At 46.8% G+C, this 21,474-nt stretch overlaps 1 protein-coding gene across 9 annotated transcripts in view; it reads right to left on the reverse strand.

Annotated features, from left to right (window-relative positions):
* Nucleotides 1-21,474, reverse strand: part of TIAM1 (TIAM Rac1 associated GEF 1) — a 383,207-nt gene that overhangs the window by 17,960 nt on the left and 343,773 nt on the right. For 6 of the 9 annotated variants that reach the window (XM_059392241.1, XM_059392243.1, XM_059392242.1 and 3 more), the window contains 6 exons: nt 13,528-13,707; nt 12,540-12,608; nt 12,092-12,217; nt 6,947-7,055; nt 2,876-3,055; nt 2,661-2,779 (listed from right to left, as the gene is read on the reverse strand). In XM_059392241.1, coding sequence (XP_059248224.1) covers nt 2,661-2,779; nt 2,876-3,055; nt 6,947-7,055; nt 12,092-12,217; nt 12,540-12,608; nt 13,528-13,707 — 783 coding nt within the window. Of the gene's footprint in view, nt 1-2,660; nt 2,780-2,875; nt 3,056-6,946; nt 7,056-12,091; nt 12,218-12,539; nt 12,609-13,527; nt 13,708-19,261; nt 19,523-21,474 lie in introns of those variants that run through there. The other 3 variants (XM_059392248.1, XM_059392247.1, XM_059392244.1) reach the window with 3 other exon arrangements.

Here is a 21,474-nt window from a genome sequence, read left to right on the forward strand (position 1 = left end):
TATATCCATTCTAGGTTTTTACTGGATATTGCCATTAAAAGGGAACTACAATGATCAGGAATCACCTTTGTGAAAATCTGGACACGTGACCTGCCTACCTCCAGGTTTCCATGATTGTTCCAACTTACGCTGCAAGCAGTGTGACAGAACTGTAACTGACCTGCGCACTAGTTCCCTGGAAGCCATTCTCCCCGGGGTTTTGTGTTTGTGAAATCAAGACGTTCTATCCTTTCCGGCTGCAAGACCATTCTCAAAGAGGGACTGCGTGGAAACTAAGTCCTTCTGCCTGAGAGATCAATCGTCTTTGGCTGTGATGCCTCTGCCCCGCCCCCCTTGGGGACCTATTTCTTCCTTATTCTTCTTACGGTGTGAAAACACAATCTCCTGTTGCCGTGTTCCGCATCTTTTTCCAAGCCTCGATCTTTCTGGGCTCTGGTCGTCAGAATACTGAGATAGGATTTTCCTTTTAACACTGGTAGGCAGTCAAAAGTCCCTCCTTCCAATTTTTGCACATTTCTTTTTACAAAATTTCAGCTCACAGGAGGCTAGTTTGTATAGCACTTGGTCTCTTTGTTCCTTGCTGGAAAGATTTCTCGCTTGACGGTCAGAATTTCATTTCAGAGAATGGGCAGTTTCACCAAAGCCGTGTCCCTTTTACAGTTCCTGACTTTTGAACCATATTCATCTTTTTTTCTCAATGCTTTGCAATCCACCGTGCACATCATCTTCTAGTCTTTAGCATAATGGCCCTTTGCTCCCAAGGTCATTCAAATCCAGAAACGAGTTTGGCAGATAATGAACAGTATCATGAAATAAAATGAAAATGTTCATTTCCAAGACTCAACAAAATTCACTTCTATCAAAAGGAAAAAAACTAAAATACAGGAGGGAGAAGTGTTAGGACAAAAAATGTTTGCAGGATGACTCATCGTAGTCAATAAATGAAGCCAAGAGAATTACCCAACGATCGGAATTAATCATTGTTCAGCCACACAATGAACTATTACACAATAATTTAAGTGATTCTTTTGAATAAAATAACATAAAAAAACAAGGTATACTATAACTTTCAAGCATATGTGGATATATAACTTTTTAATCAAAATAAACACCCAAACATGAAGAGTGGTTAAGTTCTTTGTTTTGAGATGGAGAATGGTCTTTTTTTTTTGCTTCTTGCCTGTTTCTGTTGTTTTGCCCTTTCAGAAGCATCCCATGTTCTTCTTCTCACAGAAGTTTTATAAAATGAGAACTCCATCCGGAGCTCTCCAGCCACCTTTCCAGAGGCGTAGCGCCCACCTTTCCCGCCCTCCTTGGCTGATGAAAGCATCTGTCAGGTAGACTGAGAGCAGACTTTGTGTTCTGCCTGCCACAGCAGCAGAAAAAAATAAATCGTGCGTCCGCAGAGAATGACGCGTCCTCTGGAGGACACCCTCCCAGGCCTGAAGGCCCAGCCCTCCACACGGCATCTGGGCACCTCCAGAAACTCTCTACAAGGTGCAGACGGCGGATGTCCGGTCAGGCACCGACCTGACCGACTTCCTCCCACTGGGGAGAAACCAGCGTGCCTCCGTTCACAAACCCTCGCCATATTTCTTCCCTTCATAAACATACCTGTGCGGTTCCCACCTTTCCAACAAACCCTTAGGACATCTGCCTGGCTCCCTCCAGAGAGGGAGTAAAATAAATTTCTTAATATGTGTTCGATCTTATGTCTAGAGGAGATGCCAAGATTTTAGCTGTCTCTGAAAACTATCTTGGAGCAGTCTGAAAACTTGTTTTGCTTCCCTGAGGACATAAAAATGAGCCTGGATGGGAACCCTGTATACCTTGAAGACGAGGCCATTCTTCTCTCAGCTGGACTAAACAATCAAGCATCCCCCACTCCCTCGCCTTTAACTCTCCCCCTTTACCCCAGCAGGAGTGTTTTCTGCTTGGTCTCCGCCTGGCTTTTCTCCTTTAGTTTTTCTTTAAAGGCAGAAAGCAAAACCCGAGGAGCATACTCCAGTTGAATGTCCAGAGGCAGTGAGGAATGTTACCAGGTACTATGCCTTGCCCTCGGAGTCATCTCAGTATTAGCAGAACTTTTATTCGCTCAGGTCACGATCCCAGGGTCCTGGGACGTCTTCTCATTGACTCGGGCACTACTCAGGGTTGGCTCTAAGTTTTTCTCAAGTGTATCGTTCCTGTCACTGTTTCTTCTAAGTAGGTTTTTAGGTAAGACTTGAAAAGAAAAAAAAAGATTTCTGGAAGTTATTGGAAACGGTCACTCATTCAGCAAATATTGACTGAGCACCTACTATATGCCAAGCCTTGTTCTAATTTCCAGGGATGTAGCTTTGACCTTTTCCGGTGCTTGTAGAAGCGGCCCCAGCTATGTCTGGAAGTTCAAGCTCACACTGAACAGAACCAGAGGTCCCGAGGGGGAAGCGGTGAGACACAGAAACACAGTTCCTCTATCAGGAAATAATTCAGCTCAGGAAAAAAATCCACCTGCAGCCTTGAATAAACGACAAAAGTTCCACCAACAGAAACCATAGCTTCGTAACCATTTTACTTACAAATAACACCTTCAAAAAAAACAAACAAACAAAAAAACCAACAACAGTGAAACCAACCCAGCTTTGCTGCTGGGAGTCCTGAGAAGCAGGTGTCCTTACCTCTTTCTTCTCACCAGTCTGCTCTGCAATGAGCTGGTCGAACACAGCCCCAAATTCCTCATGAATTTTCTGCATTTCATTGATATGACTTGCAACCTTGTTCATGGTCTTGATGGCCACTGGAAGAAAACGGGCAGGAAACGGAAAGGCTAGATCTCGAGGCTCCTCGCTGGAGACTCGCGCGAGGGGGGCGGAGCTCGGGGCCCGGGGCTCACCGTCCAGATGGTAGTGCTCCTCGCTCTCCGCGTCCGTCAGGGCGAAGAGCTCCTTCAGCAGAAGTGGGTACTTGAGGATCCTCTGGATGGGCTTGATGAGGTAAGACTCGAGGGTGGCCGAGTGCTGCTGTTTCGGGTTCTGGGCGTCTAAGAACGCCTTGAAAGCCGGGTCCGTCTTGGCTGGAAGAGAGAAACACAGGCTGTCGGGGCGGAACCCCGAAATGCCCCCCTCCTCCCTCTACCCCTCACTTATTCTGGGGGCACCTTCCCCAGAACTGAGTGGAGAGTGGGCTGCGGGGAGACGGAAGGTGGGGGCCTCAGGGAGACGACTGGAAGAGCCTTATTTATTTGGGGGCAATGCAGGGTTTGAGTAAAGGGATCACAGGGTTTGTGAATCCTACACACTGCGGGTTTTCAGGGGCTGCTGTTAAGCCTCCTTGGACTAAGAGCGACTTTGTATTCTGATATTTTGACATCAGGGGCCTTACAGACTCTGGGACTAAGAACCCTCCTCCTAGGGCTTCCAGTTCCTAGAGGTGGTAAAGGACTGGCCTGGGAGCACACCTTTCAGATGCAAACCAAGCAATCTGGAGCCCCACCCCCTGACCTCTTCTAGTGGGCTCTCTCACTCTGGGCCACTGGGCCCTGCCCTACTCAGGCCCGGTACCAAACCACCTGGGCCAGCCCCGATATCCCAGAGTCCACTGAAATGACCCAATCCTAAATCCACCCACTGTGCCTTGCTCCTGCCTTCTCCCAACAACCGCAGTAAAGTCGCCCACGTCTTCCCCCGGCTCCTTCTGCTTCCTAACTGGCCCTGGCACTTTCCCATGGGGCCCCATGGGGCACGTCATGCCCCTTCCTCGTGGGAGCTGCAAGGAACAAACTATCTTTTCAATGGCCATTGTCTTCGGATCCGTTGGTTTCCCGTATCTGAAAGCCTGCATTTTTTAAAACACTCTTTACCCTGGTTTTCTCTGTCTCTTTCAAGCCTTTCATTGTTGGCAGGGCCTTTTTTTTTTTTTTTTTTTTTTTTTTTTTGGAAAAAAGACAGGAGGGGGAAAAAGAAAAAAGAAAGCACAAACCAGAAGCAGCATGCTCGGGGGCTCTGGGAAGTGGGGCAGGGTTGGCCCTCCTACAGTGAACGCCTTTTCAGATCTGTTCTATGTTAATTCAGGGCTACCCACTCTTAGCATCTGCAGGGCGGGCCCTCCTGCCCAGGACTGCGGAGTTCTCTCCCAGGGAAATGTACACCTGACCTCATAAAACTCCGGGAGCCCTTCCCTCACCAGCCCGGTTTTTCTGTGGGTCCCAGCTGGGCTGAAAAGCAGCCCTGGGGAGTTGTGGGTCCCTAGAGAAGCAGAGAGGTGGCCACCAGTGGGGACTTAGGAAGACAAAGCTAATTAATGCTTTCCAGGTGCAAGAAATGGTGGACGGAAAAGGGACTAAGTACCAGAAAGGGGGGGGGCATGGTTTAAGGCCAACGTGTCCAAGTGACCCAACAGCAGGCCTACGTACGTGTTTTCAAAAGCTTCTGATAAAAATGTATTTCCATCTCCGGGGACAAGCAGTGTGAGCCAAGACCAGAAGACGGGGTCAAAGGACATCGTGAATTGTAAAATGATTATCCTATCTTTAAAACAGCCATCACGGGGAAGGCGGCTTCATAAAGACCACCGTCTTTTCATCCTCGTTAAGCACCATTCAGAGGAACCAGCCTCCTGGGGTTCAGCCACCATTTCTCTTCCTTTCAAAGAAGAAATGTGTGAAGAGAAAAGGACACTGGGAATGAATGGCCTACGTGTCAGGGAAATGAGGCCCAGCCCTGAGCCGACGCACAGGGACGCCGTAGCTTCTGTGGGACGGCCCGGTGTGCGTCCACATCTGCCAGGGGCGCAGGAATCCATCCACAGTCCACATGCCCAGAAATACGGCCATGAGCACTGAAGCCATCAACCACATGTCACGCCAGAACTAAAGAGGGCACGGTTCTCAGCCCCTGGTGAGCTAATGGAGTGTCCCTCCGATCCAGCCTCGCTGTGAGCCCATTAAGAGTCAGAGTCGGGTACTTTCTGTTCTCAAAGCGTTCTCATCACCCTCTTGGCACATCTGGCCATTAGAAAAATGTAGGTCATGCCTCGTGTTTTATGGAATCATTCGGAAAGACACGATAATGTTTTTCAGGTGCAAAAAACTCTCCATGTTATTGAATTAAGAAAAACCTATAGGGGAAGCCTTTAATCTACTGAGTGATTAAAAAGAACACAAATTGCTCTAAGGACTGTCACGCATATATAATTTTACAGCAGAGCAAAGTGCCCTGAAGTTGTTACATTAATGATCTCCTACCCATTGGCGTCCAGTTGAAGTTTAAAAAGAAACGTGTGCACAGAGCGACAGGACCAATACGGCGCATGTGAAGACGCTGTCTGGGCCAGAGAACAGGACAAGGAGACTCCCAGGCGCCCTTTGGATTTCTGGGCTGGAGGAGATTCTGTTGCATGAACTGACTCTGCCATGAAGTATCATTATCGGGGGCAGGCTCTTCTGTTATCCAGTCCTGCATTGTACTAATATTTCCTTAATAGGTTTTAAAATAAGTCAAGCTCATTCTCTCTGGCAGGAAAGCATAACATGTATCAATTATTTGCGTACTCAGGGACAGGATCAGGAGCTGTGCGTGTGATGGCCAGAGGGAAGTGTTAAGACCGAGCAGGCTGGCTCAGTGTGTTAAGCTGCTGCCTTCGGCTCAGGTCATGATCCCAGGGTCCTGGGATCAAGTTCGGAATCGGGTTCTCTGCTTACTGGGGAGCCTACTTCTCCCTCTCTCCCTCTCTCTCTGCCTGCCTCTCTGCCTACTTGTGATCTCTGTCTGTCAAATAAATAAATAAAATCTTTAAAACAAAAACAAAATCAAGACCAAGCAGGCTGATTTCCAGAGAGTCTCTGCAAACCAACTTTCTACTAGTTAGACTGTTTCCCAGAGAAACTGGCTGGATTTTTTGTTTATTTGTTTTTTAATCCATTTACCTATCACCAACATCATATGTGAACTAGGGAAGCAAAACAGCTTCCTGGAGGCTCTCAGAATGATCCATCATCTCTCCAGAACACTGAGGGAAAGGACCCTGCCAATTTAAAACCCTATTCTGTTCTAGGCAAAACAGAACTGCAAGTCGAGGGCGGGTGTTTAATATCACACAGCTAGCAACAAAAGTAGGTGACGGAAAGGGGCACCTGGGGGGCTCAGTCGGTTAAGCAGCTGCCTTCAGCTCAGGTCATGATCCCAGCGTCCTAGGATCGGCCCATGTGGTCCCCCTGTTTAGAGGGAGCCTGCTTCTCCCTCTCCCACTCCCCCTGCTTGAGCTCTCTCTCGGTCTATCAAATAAAATCTTAAAAAAAAAAAAAAAAGTTGCGGGAAAGATGGAATGCCACCAAAATATATATGAAGTGTGCAATGTTATAAGGAAATGAGCGAAAATTAGGAATCAAGCAGGGAATTTCTAAAGCCCACCCACCCCTGTTTTTGCATAATTGCAACATAATGACCCCTTAATTCTGGCCCCAGATAGCTTAGTCAAAACTTGCATTACAAGAAAACTGACAAGGGGTGCCGGGGTGGCTCTTCCACTCAGGTCACAACCCAGGGAGCCTGGGATGGAGTCCTGCACTGGGCTCCCTGCTCAGGGGGGAATCTGTTTCTCCCTCTCCCTCTGCTCCTCTTTCAAATCTTTTAAAAATTAATTAGTTAATTAATTAATTATTGACAAGACGGCTAGTTCAAGATGTCAGGGTGCGTGTCTGGCCCAGTCAGTAGAGTGTACAACTCCCTATCTCAGAGGTTGTGAGTCTGAACCCCGTGATGGGCACAGAGTTTACTTTAAAAAAAAAAAAAAAAAAGACAGTCGTGCATGTCACTTCTCAGTACCCTTATTTGAGGAACTATCTGGCATGACTCCTGGATCTCTGTCCAAACGCCCCTGGCGCTGCCAGCCATAGCGATGTGAATTACACCAGATACACCCACCCGCCACCCAGTCCTCACCCGCCACCCAGTCCTCACCCGCCTACCTTTCACCAGCACCTTGGGGACCTTCGTGTGGCTGGCGCAGAAGGCACTATAGAGCTTGAAGCGGTCAGCGTAATACAGAAAGGATCCCCCCAGAGAGAACAGCACTTTCTGGATTTAACGAGAAAAACCGCAGTTAGTTCACGTTCATCCTCATCTGGAAATATCAGCAGGACACGGGGGGCTCACGTGTGCCTGACCCTCCCCACAGATCAGCACCATTCACACCTGTCACAGACTCACTCTGCTCACCGATGGCCTGAAACTGCCTGCGGGAAAGGCTGAGGGCTGACGTGTTCGCGCTCGGTGCCGGAGCTGGCCTTCGCGCTAATTACGCTGGAGATGTCACTGCTTTTCCAGCCTTGGGTCTTTAAATGCCCCAGCTGGGATGTATGAATGTTAATGAGAAAATATCGATGGCATTTTGGAAAAAGGCAGAACGCTCCTGCAATCTCTCATTAGCTCCTGCTGGGAGGTCGAAGTGACACACCAAGTAGAGACAGGAAATGCATACACCCCAAAATTAGAAGACACACATCCCCGGTCACTAACTCTGCTGTCTCCAACACCGCTCCATATCCTAGCATGGAGTAGGTGAGATTGGGAGAAACACGCCTGACTCTGGGAGTGAGTCAGGTTATCCCAGCCCACACCTCTGCCTCAAAAGGATCTATTAGAATTTAATGTGCCTTGGGACACCTGAGCTGACTCTTGATTTTGGCTCAGGTCATGATCTCAGGCTCCTGGGATCCTGCCCCCCGTCAGGCTCCCAGCTCAATGCAAAGTTGGCCTGAGATTCTCTCTTTCCCTCTCCCTCTGCTCCTGTCTGCACTTGCTCTCTCTCAAAAAAAAACAAAAAACAAAAAACAAAAAAAACCCTCAGAATTTAAAACAATTTAAAAACATAAAAAACCTAGAATTTAACATGCCTAAGGATGCTCTGTATCCTACACATTTATATATATATATATATATATATATATATATATATACACATATACCCAAATATATATATACTAGTCTCAGAAAAATATCCTTTATGTTTCACACTGATCTAGTCTTGTTCAGAGAGAGAGAGAGCACATGACTGATTAGAATTAAAAGTGAAATTCCAAGAAAAAAGTTTTGGATTTCAATGTGCAATTTTTCTAACACACGATGCACAGAATTCTGATAGACCGTCTACCGAAACAAAAAGTTTCTTTGGAACCACCCAGAATGGGTAACGAGAGACCTACACGTTCTACATCTCCTCCTCTCCCTTTCAAGCCTCACCCCCTCCCAACCTCACCACCCTGGCTGAGAGGGTCCCAGCAGGGACAGTGTGACTCTGCCGGGGGCACTGATGCCTCGAGACACACTCGATAATTCAACAAGAAAAGATGAAGAAAAAGCTCTAACTTTAATGCCTCACATTAACTGTATTAGGCCATTTGTTTAACTTCCTACTTAGCTAGGGCTTAACCATACAGGCAGCCAACAGATAAACATAATTAAGGTATTCATTTATTCTTCTGGCCTTAAAAAATGCTCTCAGGACACAAAGTGTGCACAGGTATGAGGGGTTTATCCACAAAGACTGTATTTCCAGAGAATGTCACAGACACTCTCCCTGGCTGATGGACAATGCAAATCTCCAAGGGGATATTTTATCAAAACTTGACCCTCAGAACTAATTCTTTTTTTCTAATACTGCCTTAGGACTAATGTTCTAAGCAACACAGTTTGAATATTTTTTTAAAAATATTTTTATTTATTTGTTAGAGAGAGGGAGAGAGACAGAGACAGGCAGAGGGAGAAGGAGACTCCCCACTGAGCAGGGAGCCTGGTGCGGGGCTCAATCCCAGGGCCCTGGGAACATGACCTGAGCCGCAGGCAGATGCTTAACTGACTGAGCCACCCAGACATCCCACAGTTTGAATATTTTAATGACTTTTTATATTTTTGGCCAAATATACAATCAGGATTTAAACTAAGTAGGATGACGCAAACAGCAGGCATAGTTTTCAGAGGAGACGCAGACAATTCCAGAAGCCAACTCAGATGTGCTAGAAATAAGCCCCTGGGCCATGACGATACTTGTCTTGCCTTACAGACAGAAGGGAAACTGTCAGGTGTAGCCATAAACCAGGACAGTGAAGGTCAGCGAGAAGAGTCCTACTCGAGTGGAATTTAGAACTGCGACCCTTTAGAAAGAGCTCACCACGAGAATCCAGGTACCAGTCCCTCCCCGAACAACCCTGCTCATAATGCAGCCATGTCCACATCAAGTTCTGTCTCCCTAACTCTCCTTAAGGGATTAACCAGAACTAAACCCAAACCACCAGCCCCACAGCAGGAGACTGCTAAGTGAATATATTCAATGTTAGAGGTCTCAGAGTACAACCAAGTGTCACAGGACGTCTGGGTGGCTCAGCTGATGATCTCAATGTCCTGGGTTCGAGCCCCACATTGGGCTCCCTGCTCAGTGGGGAGCCTGCTTCTCCCCCTCCCTCTGCCTCTCCTCCTGCTCATCCTCTTTCTCAAATAAATAAAATCGTCAAACAAACAAACGTTTCAAGGAATGCCTGGAATGTATCCATTTTTATTACGACCCTCGCTAAGCAACTTTCTAATTAACTAACAAATTACCGACCCTTGTCACAATTTGTAACTGTCCTAATGAATGTACTCATTTAGAAAACATATATGATCATTATAAGCAGAAACCAGCCAACCAAACTGTATTCAAATGGAACGATTAACACCTTTAATATGAAGAGGGGAGAAAAGGCACTCATCCAAGTAGCACTTAAGCACACAGGAAATGAACTGGATGCAGTAATTAGGATTAAAGGGGTATTATGAGGGGCGCCTGGGTGGCTCAGTGGGTTAAAGCCTCTGCCTTCGGCTCAGGTCATGATTCCAGGGTCCTGGGATTGAGCCCTGCATTGGGATCTCTGCTCCGTGGGGAGCCTGCTCCCTCCTCTCTCTCTCTGTTCCTGCCTCTCTGCCTACTTGTGATCTCTGTCTGTCAAATAAATAAATAAAATCTTAAAAAAAAGGGGGGGTATTATTCCCACAACTAAACTCTTCAACAGTTCGAGGAAAAAATTATATTACACACACACACACACACACACACATATACTTGCACACCAAAGACAGGAAAATAAAGAAATAAACGTGGCCCAATATTCATGTTTGGGAAATCTGGGTGAAGGATATCCAGAAATTCTTCGGACTATTCTTGCAACCTTTCCCTAAGTCTCAAATTATCTCCAAATAAAAATATCTAAGTGTATATATATTCTTATGCTAAGTGTCTGCACGTGGGTGTGTGTACTGAACAGCTTCTTTGCAGAGAGGCTGTGACACACAAAAGCATACAGAGAGCAGCCTTCAGCTCAGTCCCTAAACGTGTGTGCTAACCGCACCCAGCCTGATTTTGGCAAGCTCTAGGAGAGGTCGAAGTCTATGACGTCTATGGGGGGGTCCCACATATATAGACAACTGAACCTGAGTCCGACACCACTGCAAAATTAATACAGTGGAAGAAGACGAAGGATAGTCATTTCGACAAAAAGCACAAGAAAAGTCAGACATCCATATGGAAAAAAGAGAACTCCGATTCCAACATCGCACCCTAACGAATTTAATTCACGACAGATCGCAGGCCGAAATGCACATGCCCAACCTACAAAGCTTCTGGGAGGAAAAAAGGAGGAACTCCTTAGGACCCAGGTTCAGGCAAAAGTTTCACAGACATGGCGCCCAAAGTATGACTCAAAAAAGAAAAAGTCGAAAAACTGGACTTCATCGAAATCTGAAGTTTCCGATCTTTGAGTGACACAGTACGACACGATAATTCCAAATCCTGGTTCTGGTAAAGGAGTTATATTCAGAACACAGAAAGAATTCGCAAGACTCATAGTAAGAAAACAGCCAACCAACAGTCGACGGGCAAATGATCTGAACAGACGCTTCACCAAAGAGGGTGTATTAAAGGCTAATTAGCACATTAGAAGATGCTCGTCATTGTGTCCTAATAGAAATCAAAATGAAAGCTACGATGAGGTGCCCTATATTCCCAGTGGAATGACTAAAATTATAAAAAGGGACCATGACCTCAGGAGGGTGAGACAGAACTGTTGGTGGGAATGTGCACTGGTATAATCACGTGATCCAACTGCCACCCTCCTACATACGTGGCCAAAGGAAAACAGATATCCATTAGCATTTATACACAAATCTGCGTAGCAGCTTTACTTGTAACTGCCCCAAAATGAAAACAACCCAAATGCCCAGGAAAGGTGAAAGGGCCATAAAGCATACTCCCTCTCTTGGTGGGATACCACGGAGCCACATATGCAGCCACATGGATGGAACATGGCCCGACTCCATCAAGTAAAGGATGCCACGTTAAAAAAAAAGAGCATACGTTGCCCGACTGCACTTGCAGAGAATTCCAGAATGCAAACTACTCTAATCTGTGGTAACAAAGAGCTCCTGACATCTGAATTAATCTGATTTTTTGTGTTTTGTTTTGTTTTTCTTTTAAACTATATGAGAAACCACCACCACTGTGTGTGGGTCGATGAGCTCTGTCGGTTGGAGGCGCACCACAGGAAGTATCTGTGATGAAGGAGAGCCAGCCAAGGAGGGGGAAGTAAGCTCTAAGCATCCTCACTGAGGTACCAGCCATAAATCCTCATTAGCGCTCTGAGGACACTGTGTGCTGGAAGACTGTCTCCCTCCTGGATCATGATACGCATTTCCATTAGGCAAAGTTTTCCAGAACATGATAAATTAACTTGTTTACCGGGAAACCGAGGGTGCTAGTCTCATCTGCTAATAGCAAGAATTAAAGGGCCGCACGTCAACTGAACAAAAGGTCAAGGTTGGTCTACCTTCCAGAGCAGAAGCCAGCAGGGGCATCAGTTTCCCGTGAGTTCCAGTGTCACCTTAGCCAGACAAGGTTCCCATCTCAGAATTCCCTCAGGAACAGACCCCACCGGAGGTCCAATGAAGACCCAACACCATGAGCACAAGAACGTACCAGAGAGAGCCTCTGCCCCCCGCGATGTGTTCTCGGAGGTTCCACTTGACCTACAGAATAATCCTCCCATGACAGGAGGAGGCAGCCTGACATCCATTAGAGGACTTACCTTGAACTGATCGACTTTCTCAAGCTTTTCCAAATCGGGTACCAGTCTCACTCCATCTTCTAGAGTTTTCAGAAATTCTACTTGAAACTCCACCATTTCGGTTAGATTTCCAAAGAGCACATCAAGCTGGAAAATGAAGAAGAATTTAAGCCACCCCGTATTTCACTGGTGTTCAGAAACCTTATCTGCTTCTGATGTCGAAGTTTCTCTATCACTACATCGCAGTTAAGATCATGAGCCCCATGGTGGGGGGGGGGCAGGGCAGGGGGTGGTGACGCTCCTTACTCTCAGGGTACAAGCCAAGAGCGTCACTCGCAACCATCTGATCTAGTTATCACAACTGAGAGAATTCCCAGGGTTTTCAATCCTGCACGTGTGCCCCATTCCTTCCTCTTCACCAAGTCAGGCTGCAGCACGACACACAAAGTTAAGACAATTTCCACCATACCTCATCTTGGGTGAGGAAAGTTTCTTTTTGAAGAGGTTTTAGGTATCTCTCCATGAGACAGTTTAAGTCCTAGGGGTCGAAAGGATAGCTCATTAGCATCTCTAAAAGACTAGCAGGAAAATAAAGGATTAAAAAAAAACAGACTATGTCCCAAATGCTAGCATTACAGTCATTAGGTCATTCAGTTTCCTTAAAGCAGGAGTGAGCCAAGCTTTTCGGGAACATTTTCTGACTCTGCAGGTCACGTGGCCTCTGTCACAACTGTGTTATTCTGCTGCTGTAACAGGGAAACTGCTTCCTGTTACAGCACAGACAACACATAATGAATGTGTGGGGCTGTGTTCTAATAAAACTTTATTTGTCAAAACAGGCAGGACGCTGGATTTGGCCTCAGGGCCAGAATTTGCTCACCCCTGAGTTCAAGACCATTAAATCATTAAAAACAGATCACACTGTTGTGACCTATAAGTATATTACATAGTTTCAGGAATAGATAATTATTACAGTCCTAGGAATGTATTACAATGTATGCATTATAATGTATGTAGAAAGCATGCATTATTAGTTATATGTATCACATAGACATTACGAATTACACAGGAATAACTTACGTAGTTACAGGAATACAACTAAATACCTGAACACAAGGCAGAATTAAAGGAAAACAGCCTTCTGCCTAGACTCAACTTAGATACCGAAAATAATACCTTTAAATCTTTCAAAACCTAAATTCAATTGTAGTATTAGCTCAACAACAGATTTAGAAAGGTCAGAGGCTCACGGAATAGTCACCATCATCTCGCTTCCCAGTCGATCAATTACAAATGTCAAGGAATTGCTCTAAGAATTGATGTGCTTCCTTACGACGCGGGAGATCCGAAACGTTCAGAAGAAACGCCAGATTCCCCAGGAGCCCAAACACAGCGTAACCCACGCCCCTCCTTCAAAATGACCCTGCAGGGAGGGAGGGTGGGCCAGCGAGACGTACTTTCACGTAGGTGCGCTCCGTCTCCAGGAGCTCACAGATCACCTTGCGCAGCTTGTCGGCGTCCGTGAGCTGCCTCATGGTGGCCAGCTGAGGCCCGGTGGCGTCCTGGGGAGATGGGCTGGGGTCAGAGGGGTTCATCTCATGCAGACTGCGGCAGAACGCGGCCACCTGTTCCGTGCTCTTCAGAGCACAGTTTAAAAGGCAAGGCAGACGAAGTTACCTCTCAGGAGAGAGACCCAGCTGACATCTGTTCCGCCTAAAGGGGTCCTTCCTGGTTAATGAGCCGCCACACGTGAATTCCATCGCGCCTTCCCCCAGAAGGTTCCACACATAGGAGAGCTCACTGAATGCTCAAAACACCCATCAGGACAATTGCTGACATAATCTGAGTGCTCACCACATGCCAGCCACTTGTCTGATGTATTTAATCCTCCCACACGGTAAGTAAGGGCTTTTAGCATTCCTGTGAAACAGCTGAGACAAAGGAGGCCCAGAGAGGTTAAGCAAGTCATCTGAGATTGCACAGCTCTTGCAGAGTTCGAAAATGGCAGAGCTGGGATTTGAACCAGGCAGTGTGGACCAAAGCCTGTGTTCATAAATACCCTGCAAGAAGCTTACAATAAGGAGATGGAGATACCGAAAAATCAAACGCATTTCACCCCAGATACAAGGCTAATTATCACAGTCCCCACTTAAGTAAACTATACTTATTTTGCAATGGTGGAAAATGATTTTGGAAGCTAAGATTCTTTCTGGCTTTGTTAAAAACTGGCCCGAAGGCAACTTTCTAGATAACGGTAGAGCCTGATATATTTTAAGAAGAAAAAAAAAAAAAACCCGAAACCCAGTTTCTGTCTCTCCAGCTTCTCTAAGCAGAAAGGTACCTCCTCTCTCTGGAAATAAAAGCTGTGGGGCCCTGAACAAGACTTCAGTCGGGGAGCTCAGCCTCCACCGAATCTCTGTCCAGGATGACTCAGGTAGAAGTTTCGGGTTCTAGGATTCTAAAATTGCCACTTTCCAGTTATGCAAAAGAGTTCTCCAAGGCAGGCTGCTGAAAACCCCGAGGAATTAGTCCTGGAGCCTGAGTCCTCGAGTCTGCATACAGCAAACACCTGGCGGACATCCCAGTGCACCCTCCAGATCAGCCCAGCCAGAACCTCCAGGAGGGGACGGGCCGCGAACTTTTTAAAGCTCTGGCTGGGATGCCTGCAGAGGCCATTTTATGGCCCAAAATCTAGTTGATTACTCTTTGCCCAAATGTACCACCCTACAGATGCTCGCTGGATAGTTCTCTGAAGGCAGGCTGCCTGCGCACCTCCTCTCCCTCACTTTCACCATCTAACCCATCCCCACGCACAGAGCATTCCCAGCAAACACGGCTGCGAAGAATTACTTCTTCCCCCACCCGCCTCCCCCGGGAAGAACAGGAGAACATCCTCCCCAAAACAGCAGTTGCTGCCCAGAGCCGAAAGTCAGGGCCGGCATTAGGCAGAGCAGAGGGGCTAAAACCAAGGGAAATCCGAGGGGGGCAATCCCTTAATCACAGAGGAAAAAGGCAGCGACGTAAACATGCCTTCCCCTCTGTGGCACATCTCAAAGGGAACGGAGCCTGGAACCAAGGCAGTACAAGGACTTGGGAAATCAGAACCTAACAAAGACGCATTCACAACAATGCCATGACAGCAAGGAGGAGAGCCAGGACCCAAATCCACATAACGGCTCTTTCTTTCTTTCTTTCTTTTCTTTTAAAGATTTTATTTATTTATTTGACAGAGATCACAAGGAGGGAGAGAGGCAGGCAGAGAGAGAGGGGGAAGCAGGCTCCCCACCAAGCAGAGAGCCCGATGCGGGACTCGATCCCAGGACCCTGGGACCATGACCCGAGCCGAAGGCAGAGGCTTAACCTTCTGAGCCACCCAGATGCCCCAATGGTTATTTCTTTGTCTTTTTTTTTTTTTTTAAAGATTTTATTTATTTATTTGACAGATAGAGACCACAAGCAGGCAGAGAGGCAGGCAGAGAGAGAGGAGGAAGCAGGCTCCCTGCCAAGCAGAGAGCCCGATGTGGGGCTTGATCCCAAGACCCTGGGACCATGACCTGAGCTGAAAGCAGAGGCTTTAACCCACTGAGCCACCCAGGTGCCCCTGTCTTTTTTTTTTAAGATTTATTTATTTATTGGGGGGAGGGGCAGAGGAAGACGGTGGGAGAGCCTCATGCAACATGGAATCTGATGCGGGGCTCAATCCCAGGACCCCGAGATCATGACCCGAGCTGAAACCAAGAGGCAGATGCTCAACCAACCATTCCGCCCAGGCGCGCCTGTTTCAGTTCTCTTACAAGGATCGCAGCTTCTGCGTTGCTAGCACTAACCGTAGTCTATGCACCAGAAGGTTTTAGTCACCTCTCAGGGGCACTGATCACTGTTGTCCATGGAGTCAGCGTTCCAGACGTTGTACATCCCCACACAGAATTCTCCCTTTGGTGGCTAACAAAAACACCCACCAAAATGGGCTGAATTGTATGATACTTGAATTCTATCTCAATAAGGCTGCTAAAAAAGAATTTCATCGAAGCTTGTTGCTGTAGAAATCAACCAGTTGTACTTAGTTATGTTAGTATTCTACTAGCTTGTCACTCTTAAACATACGGTGACACGTGGCTCTGTCTTACAAATTCCACAGGCACGGAAGACCCGTGACCCGTAACAAAAATGCTCACACATCTTTTAAATGATCCAGTGATAACTACAATAGGTCACTGCATTATAACATAGACAGGATGATGGTTGGGGTGGGGGGTCACCCTCCCCAGAACGAAAATCCCACGGACAGCCGATGAGAATGACTGACAACTGACAGCCCTGGCCCCCAGCTTTGTCCAGCTGTCCTTTATGGCTTCAATGCCACATCCTGAGAAGGAACCTAACACAACAAACATCTAACTGGCACCTTCAGTTACACAATACTTTTCTCGTCATCTGTATACGCAGATGAACATCAAAGCTGCTCCTCGTGATAAATAAATCCGCCACATCATTCCCATTGGAGACACGATATGCCTTTTTACGGTATTATCATTTCGACAAGTTGTCTTGGGAAATCTAATGCCTTCACGCCGTACACAAAGGATCCCCCATACTTTCAGGATGGGCCAAAGTTACAATCTGAAGACTCACGCACACAGCAAAGGCAGGAAATTCCAGAAGATGCTTCTCTTTGCGCTCCTAATTCTCATCACCCTGACCTGCTGTCATCCTCACCTGTATCTGTGTTTAACAGTGGAAAGTATGGGATGGATGTTCTAGGTTTTCATTCCCTCTTGTCTCACCATTAGTGCTCTGAGGTTTCCAAGTGTAAGAGTGTGAGTAGAGTTTCTGACTTTGTGTGAAGTTCACCACTTCCAAGGCCCAGCGTCCTTATGTTCATTAAGCAGCCCAAGGGGACAGCTAGAGGTCAGTGGGATGTGGGCTAGGGCTTTCGTGCTCTAAACCTAAACCACGTCCTACCCAACCTCATTCGCAAACACCCAGCCTGCTCATCGTTCTCCCTCTCTGAGCCAAGTTCTGGAGTGTAGGAAAAGCAACCTATAACTGAGCATCCCAGGGACAACCCCAAATTCCCTGAAACCCTCTTTTTAGAGTTCAAAGCCTTAGCCAACCGTTCCTTATTAGACACATCCTAAAGTCAGGATAAAGTTAGCCAGGGGCTCTCTTACATGGAGATGAGGCAAAGCAGTCTCAACACGGGCAACCCTGTTCCCCAAGGTATTAAACTCTCCAAGGAACACACACGGAATCTTAGCAGGGACATAATCTCCTCATTCTCAATCACACGTCATTTAAATAAAGAATAAAAGAATTCTAAGCTATAATGCATACTGTCACAGCATGTTTTGCAAGGCTCTTAATGAAATTTTTACTTGGAAACCATTACAATGATGTCATCAGGTTTGAGAATTCTGCCTTACTAAACTATTACCCCAAAAAACATCCCTGGAAGGAACTATGAGGTGCAGGAAGGAAGTATGAAGGAAGTAGGAAATGCAGGGTTGCTTCTAGAATAGCACCAATGCAGAGATTTTACCTGTGGTGGCCCCACCTTGTAAGTCCCAACTGGCCCTATATACTGTGGCCAGACTTTTTTGCATCAAGACCCGCGGAGACCTTCTCTGGGTAGCCTGGCATAGGAGGGGCGCAGGGCTCTCCCCCCCAACTCGGTGGCAAAGCCTTCTGGCTGTCCTCTTTATTCTCCACTGAGCTCTGCAGCCTGAGATGCCTAGAAAGGTGGCTGCTGTGGGAGGTTCTCCACACACTCCTCAAAGCCAAGTTTCCTGGAACTGGGGCAGACCGCGAAATGCTGCTGAGAAAGAGGAGACGGTCCAGGCTTCTGTCATGGGAGAAGTGCAAACCTCTCACCACGGGAGGACAGCCATCGGTCACCCTGGAAACAGAAAAGCACTTTCGGGTCCTCGAGGGCTGCCGCTTTAAAACCATTCGAGGTAGCGGGGCCCTTCCACGGTCAGGCCTAAGAATGATCCCACCGACGCGCAGAGAAGAGTACACGATTACAGGAGGAAATGGGCCACTTTACTGAGGCCAGCGTGAAGCTCCGTGTTTATAATATCGCTTTCTTCCTGTGGAAGATGAAAAGAAAGTACAAAAGGGGGGGGGAGCCTTTAAGGACACACTATTGACTCAAGCTACCCAGCTGTTTAAAGGTTTCCTGTTATGCAACCACTAAAGGCAATTTCTATCCCGAGATGAGTTCAGAGTTCTAAAACTGTCCTTTAAGTCTGACCGATTTAACACATCCCACAGATTTAAAAAGGGGCCAGAGTGGCCTCAATTCTTAAAACCTCTACTTAAGCTTTGTGGGAGCCAAACACCAAAGTCATGTTTTCTATTAATTTCAGAGACCACTGCCTACATTTTCCAACCCCTTCTCTGGTCTCCTTTGGAACAGACGCTGAAGAAGAAGCATCTGAGAAGGACGAAGCCTTAGTTGGGTGCATCAGGTGTACTCACTGCCAAATTCCAAGCTTCATTATGATACAAAATCGAATGGTAGACAGACTCCAATATTCATACTGAACCACTAAAAAGTTTCTTTGGGTTTGGTTGAATTATTCCTTGTCATTAACCCACCAGATTTTCTGACCAGGGACTCAGCATTTACTCTGGGGACTGACATGTACAATCCAAGTCAGCGGACGTTAAACCATGAACACAACCCCTGAGCCAACACTTCTAACCCTGTCTCCTTCTCAAGTAAGCAGAAATAAAGTCAAAAACACTTAAAACTTTCTAGGAGGCCACGGTGAACATCCTCCTTCCAGAAATGCCAGCTGACCTTTCAGGAGACCCAGGCTGGGGCAGGGATCGGGGAGATCTGCTGCACACATCATACAAACACACTCGAAATCTCAACCACCAAAAGAAAGCAGAAGTATTCCTCAGTTTCAGAAATACATCATCCATCTTTATGCCATTTAAGAATGAAGAAAGAGACAAACGTGAAGGTTCTAGGCAAATTCGACTTCATGCCAACGGCCGATGCCCCCCCCCCCCCCGCGCTAAACTATCTATCCTTTATCAACAAGGGGATCCGGAAGGTAAAAGGAAGCAATCAGGGGGAAGCGGGACACGTATAATCACCCTCCTCTGGACTGGAAAGCAATTCAGCTGGAAAGTCGTCACACACACAAGGTCAGCAACACAGAATTCAAACGTGCTCACCAGATGAAGGGTCTGATACACAGAGTCACCGGACTTGTCATTGTTTTCGATCCTGGGCTTGCGCTTTATTTTCCACAGGGCAGACATCGTCAGGAATATATTCTCATGGTAATCCTACCACCTGACGTGTTCCGCACAGAAGCAGAAGTTTCTTAAAATACCCCGAGAGCGCCAAACGCCTTCCAGTCCCCAAGGGAGCATCCTCTCGTACAGAGAGCCCGTGCCGGCTCCTGCCGCATCTCAACAGGGACAGGACAGCGGCCCCGCAGAGCACCCCCACCCCCGCCCGCCCTCCCTCCCAGCAGTGGCCTCTGGGATGGTGTCAAAGGCTAACTCATGGACAAGAATTCATGCTTTGATGTCACCGGGCTCACCAACAAAAGTTCCAGAAAGGGAGGACCAAAAGAGACCAGAACACAAAGCAGAAAAAGCCTGCCCAGGATGGGAGCGTCTCTGCTCTGCGGACCGAGATCAGCTGATTGGCCAGCGTCATGCCACTGCACAGGGCTACTAACCCCCGCCAGCTCCGACAACTTGGAAGACACCCCTCGCTGAGTCGGGAGCAGGCGCTAAGGAAAATAACATAACATTAACTAAAATCAAAACACGCTTTATTTTTTTTTGGAACAGTTTATGTTTTCACATTTTCCGCTAATGCTTTGTTACTAAAAGCAGGCATTTCTGAGACAATCCCAATTTGGATGAAAAAGAAAGAAAGATGGCTTTCTGAATGGAAATGTTCTGAAAATTATTCTAATACATTTGCTAAGTGGAAAACAAAATCACAGCTGCCAGGGGGCCTGGAATGCAGAACAGGACAGCCGGGAGCTCATTAGCATTCATTTCCAGAGACAAGAGTTTTCGATTAGAAGCAGAGAAACAAGTGACCAGAGTGGAGGAGGCCCCTTGGAGGCTGTCACCCACAGTCACAAGAGGAAGGAGGTAGCTCACAAAGAGAAAGGCTGCTAGACTGCCCCAGCAGGGTGGGAGCCCCACCCCCACCCCCACAGATGCCACTTTCCAGGGCCACCAATGCTCTCTCAGCAAGCCTGCAATTACCTCCTTGCAGAACCCCAAAAGGCTGGGAGAAGCAAAAGCTACTATTAAAAAAAAAGTCAAAAAGCACATAACGCTCCAACCTGCATTCTCTTAATTCTGCCCATGACTTCATAAAGCAACTCATTTAGGAAGAAGAGCAAAAATATTAAACAAAAAAAATCAACAGGCCTCCCAGATACAGCAGAGAATTAAAAAAAAAAAAAAAAGATTGCTTATTTCATTTCAGTCCTTGATCCGTCTGCTTTATTTACTTTTACTATTTATTTACTTCTACGTGCATTCAAAGTAAGGCTAAATCCTCCTTCCTTGGCTATAGGCAGCTCGTGACTTAAAAATTAATGTGCGGTTTGTTCTCAAGAAAAATGACTGATCTAGGAGATGTGTCAAAAAATATTTAATCTTGGGGCGCCTGGGTGGCTCAGTGGGTTAAAGCCTCTGCCTTTGGCTCAGGTCATGATCCCAGGGTCCTGGGATCGAGCCCCGCATCGGGCGCTCTGCTCTGCAGGGAGCCTGCTTCCCCCCCTCTCTCTGCCTGCCTCTCTGCCTACCTGTGATCTCTGTCTGTCAAATAAATAAGTAAAATCTTAAAAAAATATTTAATCTTGATCAAGAAATTCAAGATATGTGCTCGCTCTTACTTTAAATCATAAAAGAAGTACACCCAGAAGGGTTATGCATTAAGAAAATATGTAAGTGGTTCATGAGTACATGTCTAATTGACTGACATGGTGCACTAATTGATTCTTCATTTTCCCGAAACCTGGTATTTAACACCAGACTTTAACCAATCTGGCCAGAAGGTTAGTTTTAGTAGTAACAACATGAGGCCTGGTTTTGCCATCTCAGAGCTGTGTGACTTTCGCTGAGTTGCTAACCTCTCTGTTCCAATGTCATTACCTATGAAATAGAGGGAGTAATAGTATTTCTCTCTGAGAGGTATTGTGAGGATGAGATAAGTTAATATGAATAGTGCCCAACATATACAAGATACTGAGTAAGTGTTAGCTCTCATTCACTACTAAGAATACACAGTGGTGTAGGGCGCCTGGGTGGCTCAGTGGGTTAAGCTGCTGCCTTCGGCTCAGGTCATGATCTCAGGGTCCTGGGATCGAGTCCCTCATCGGGCTCTCTGCTCAGCAGGGAGCCTGCTTCCT

The sequence above is a fragment of the Mustela nigripes genome, chromosome 2 (genome assembly GCF_022355385.1).
Source record: "Mustela nigripes isolate SB6536 chromosome 2, MUSNIG.SB6536, whole genome shotgun sequence".
NCBI classification, from domain to species: Eukaryota; Metazoa; Chordata; class Mammalia; order Carnivora; family Mustelidae; genus Mustela; species Mustela nigripes.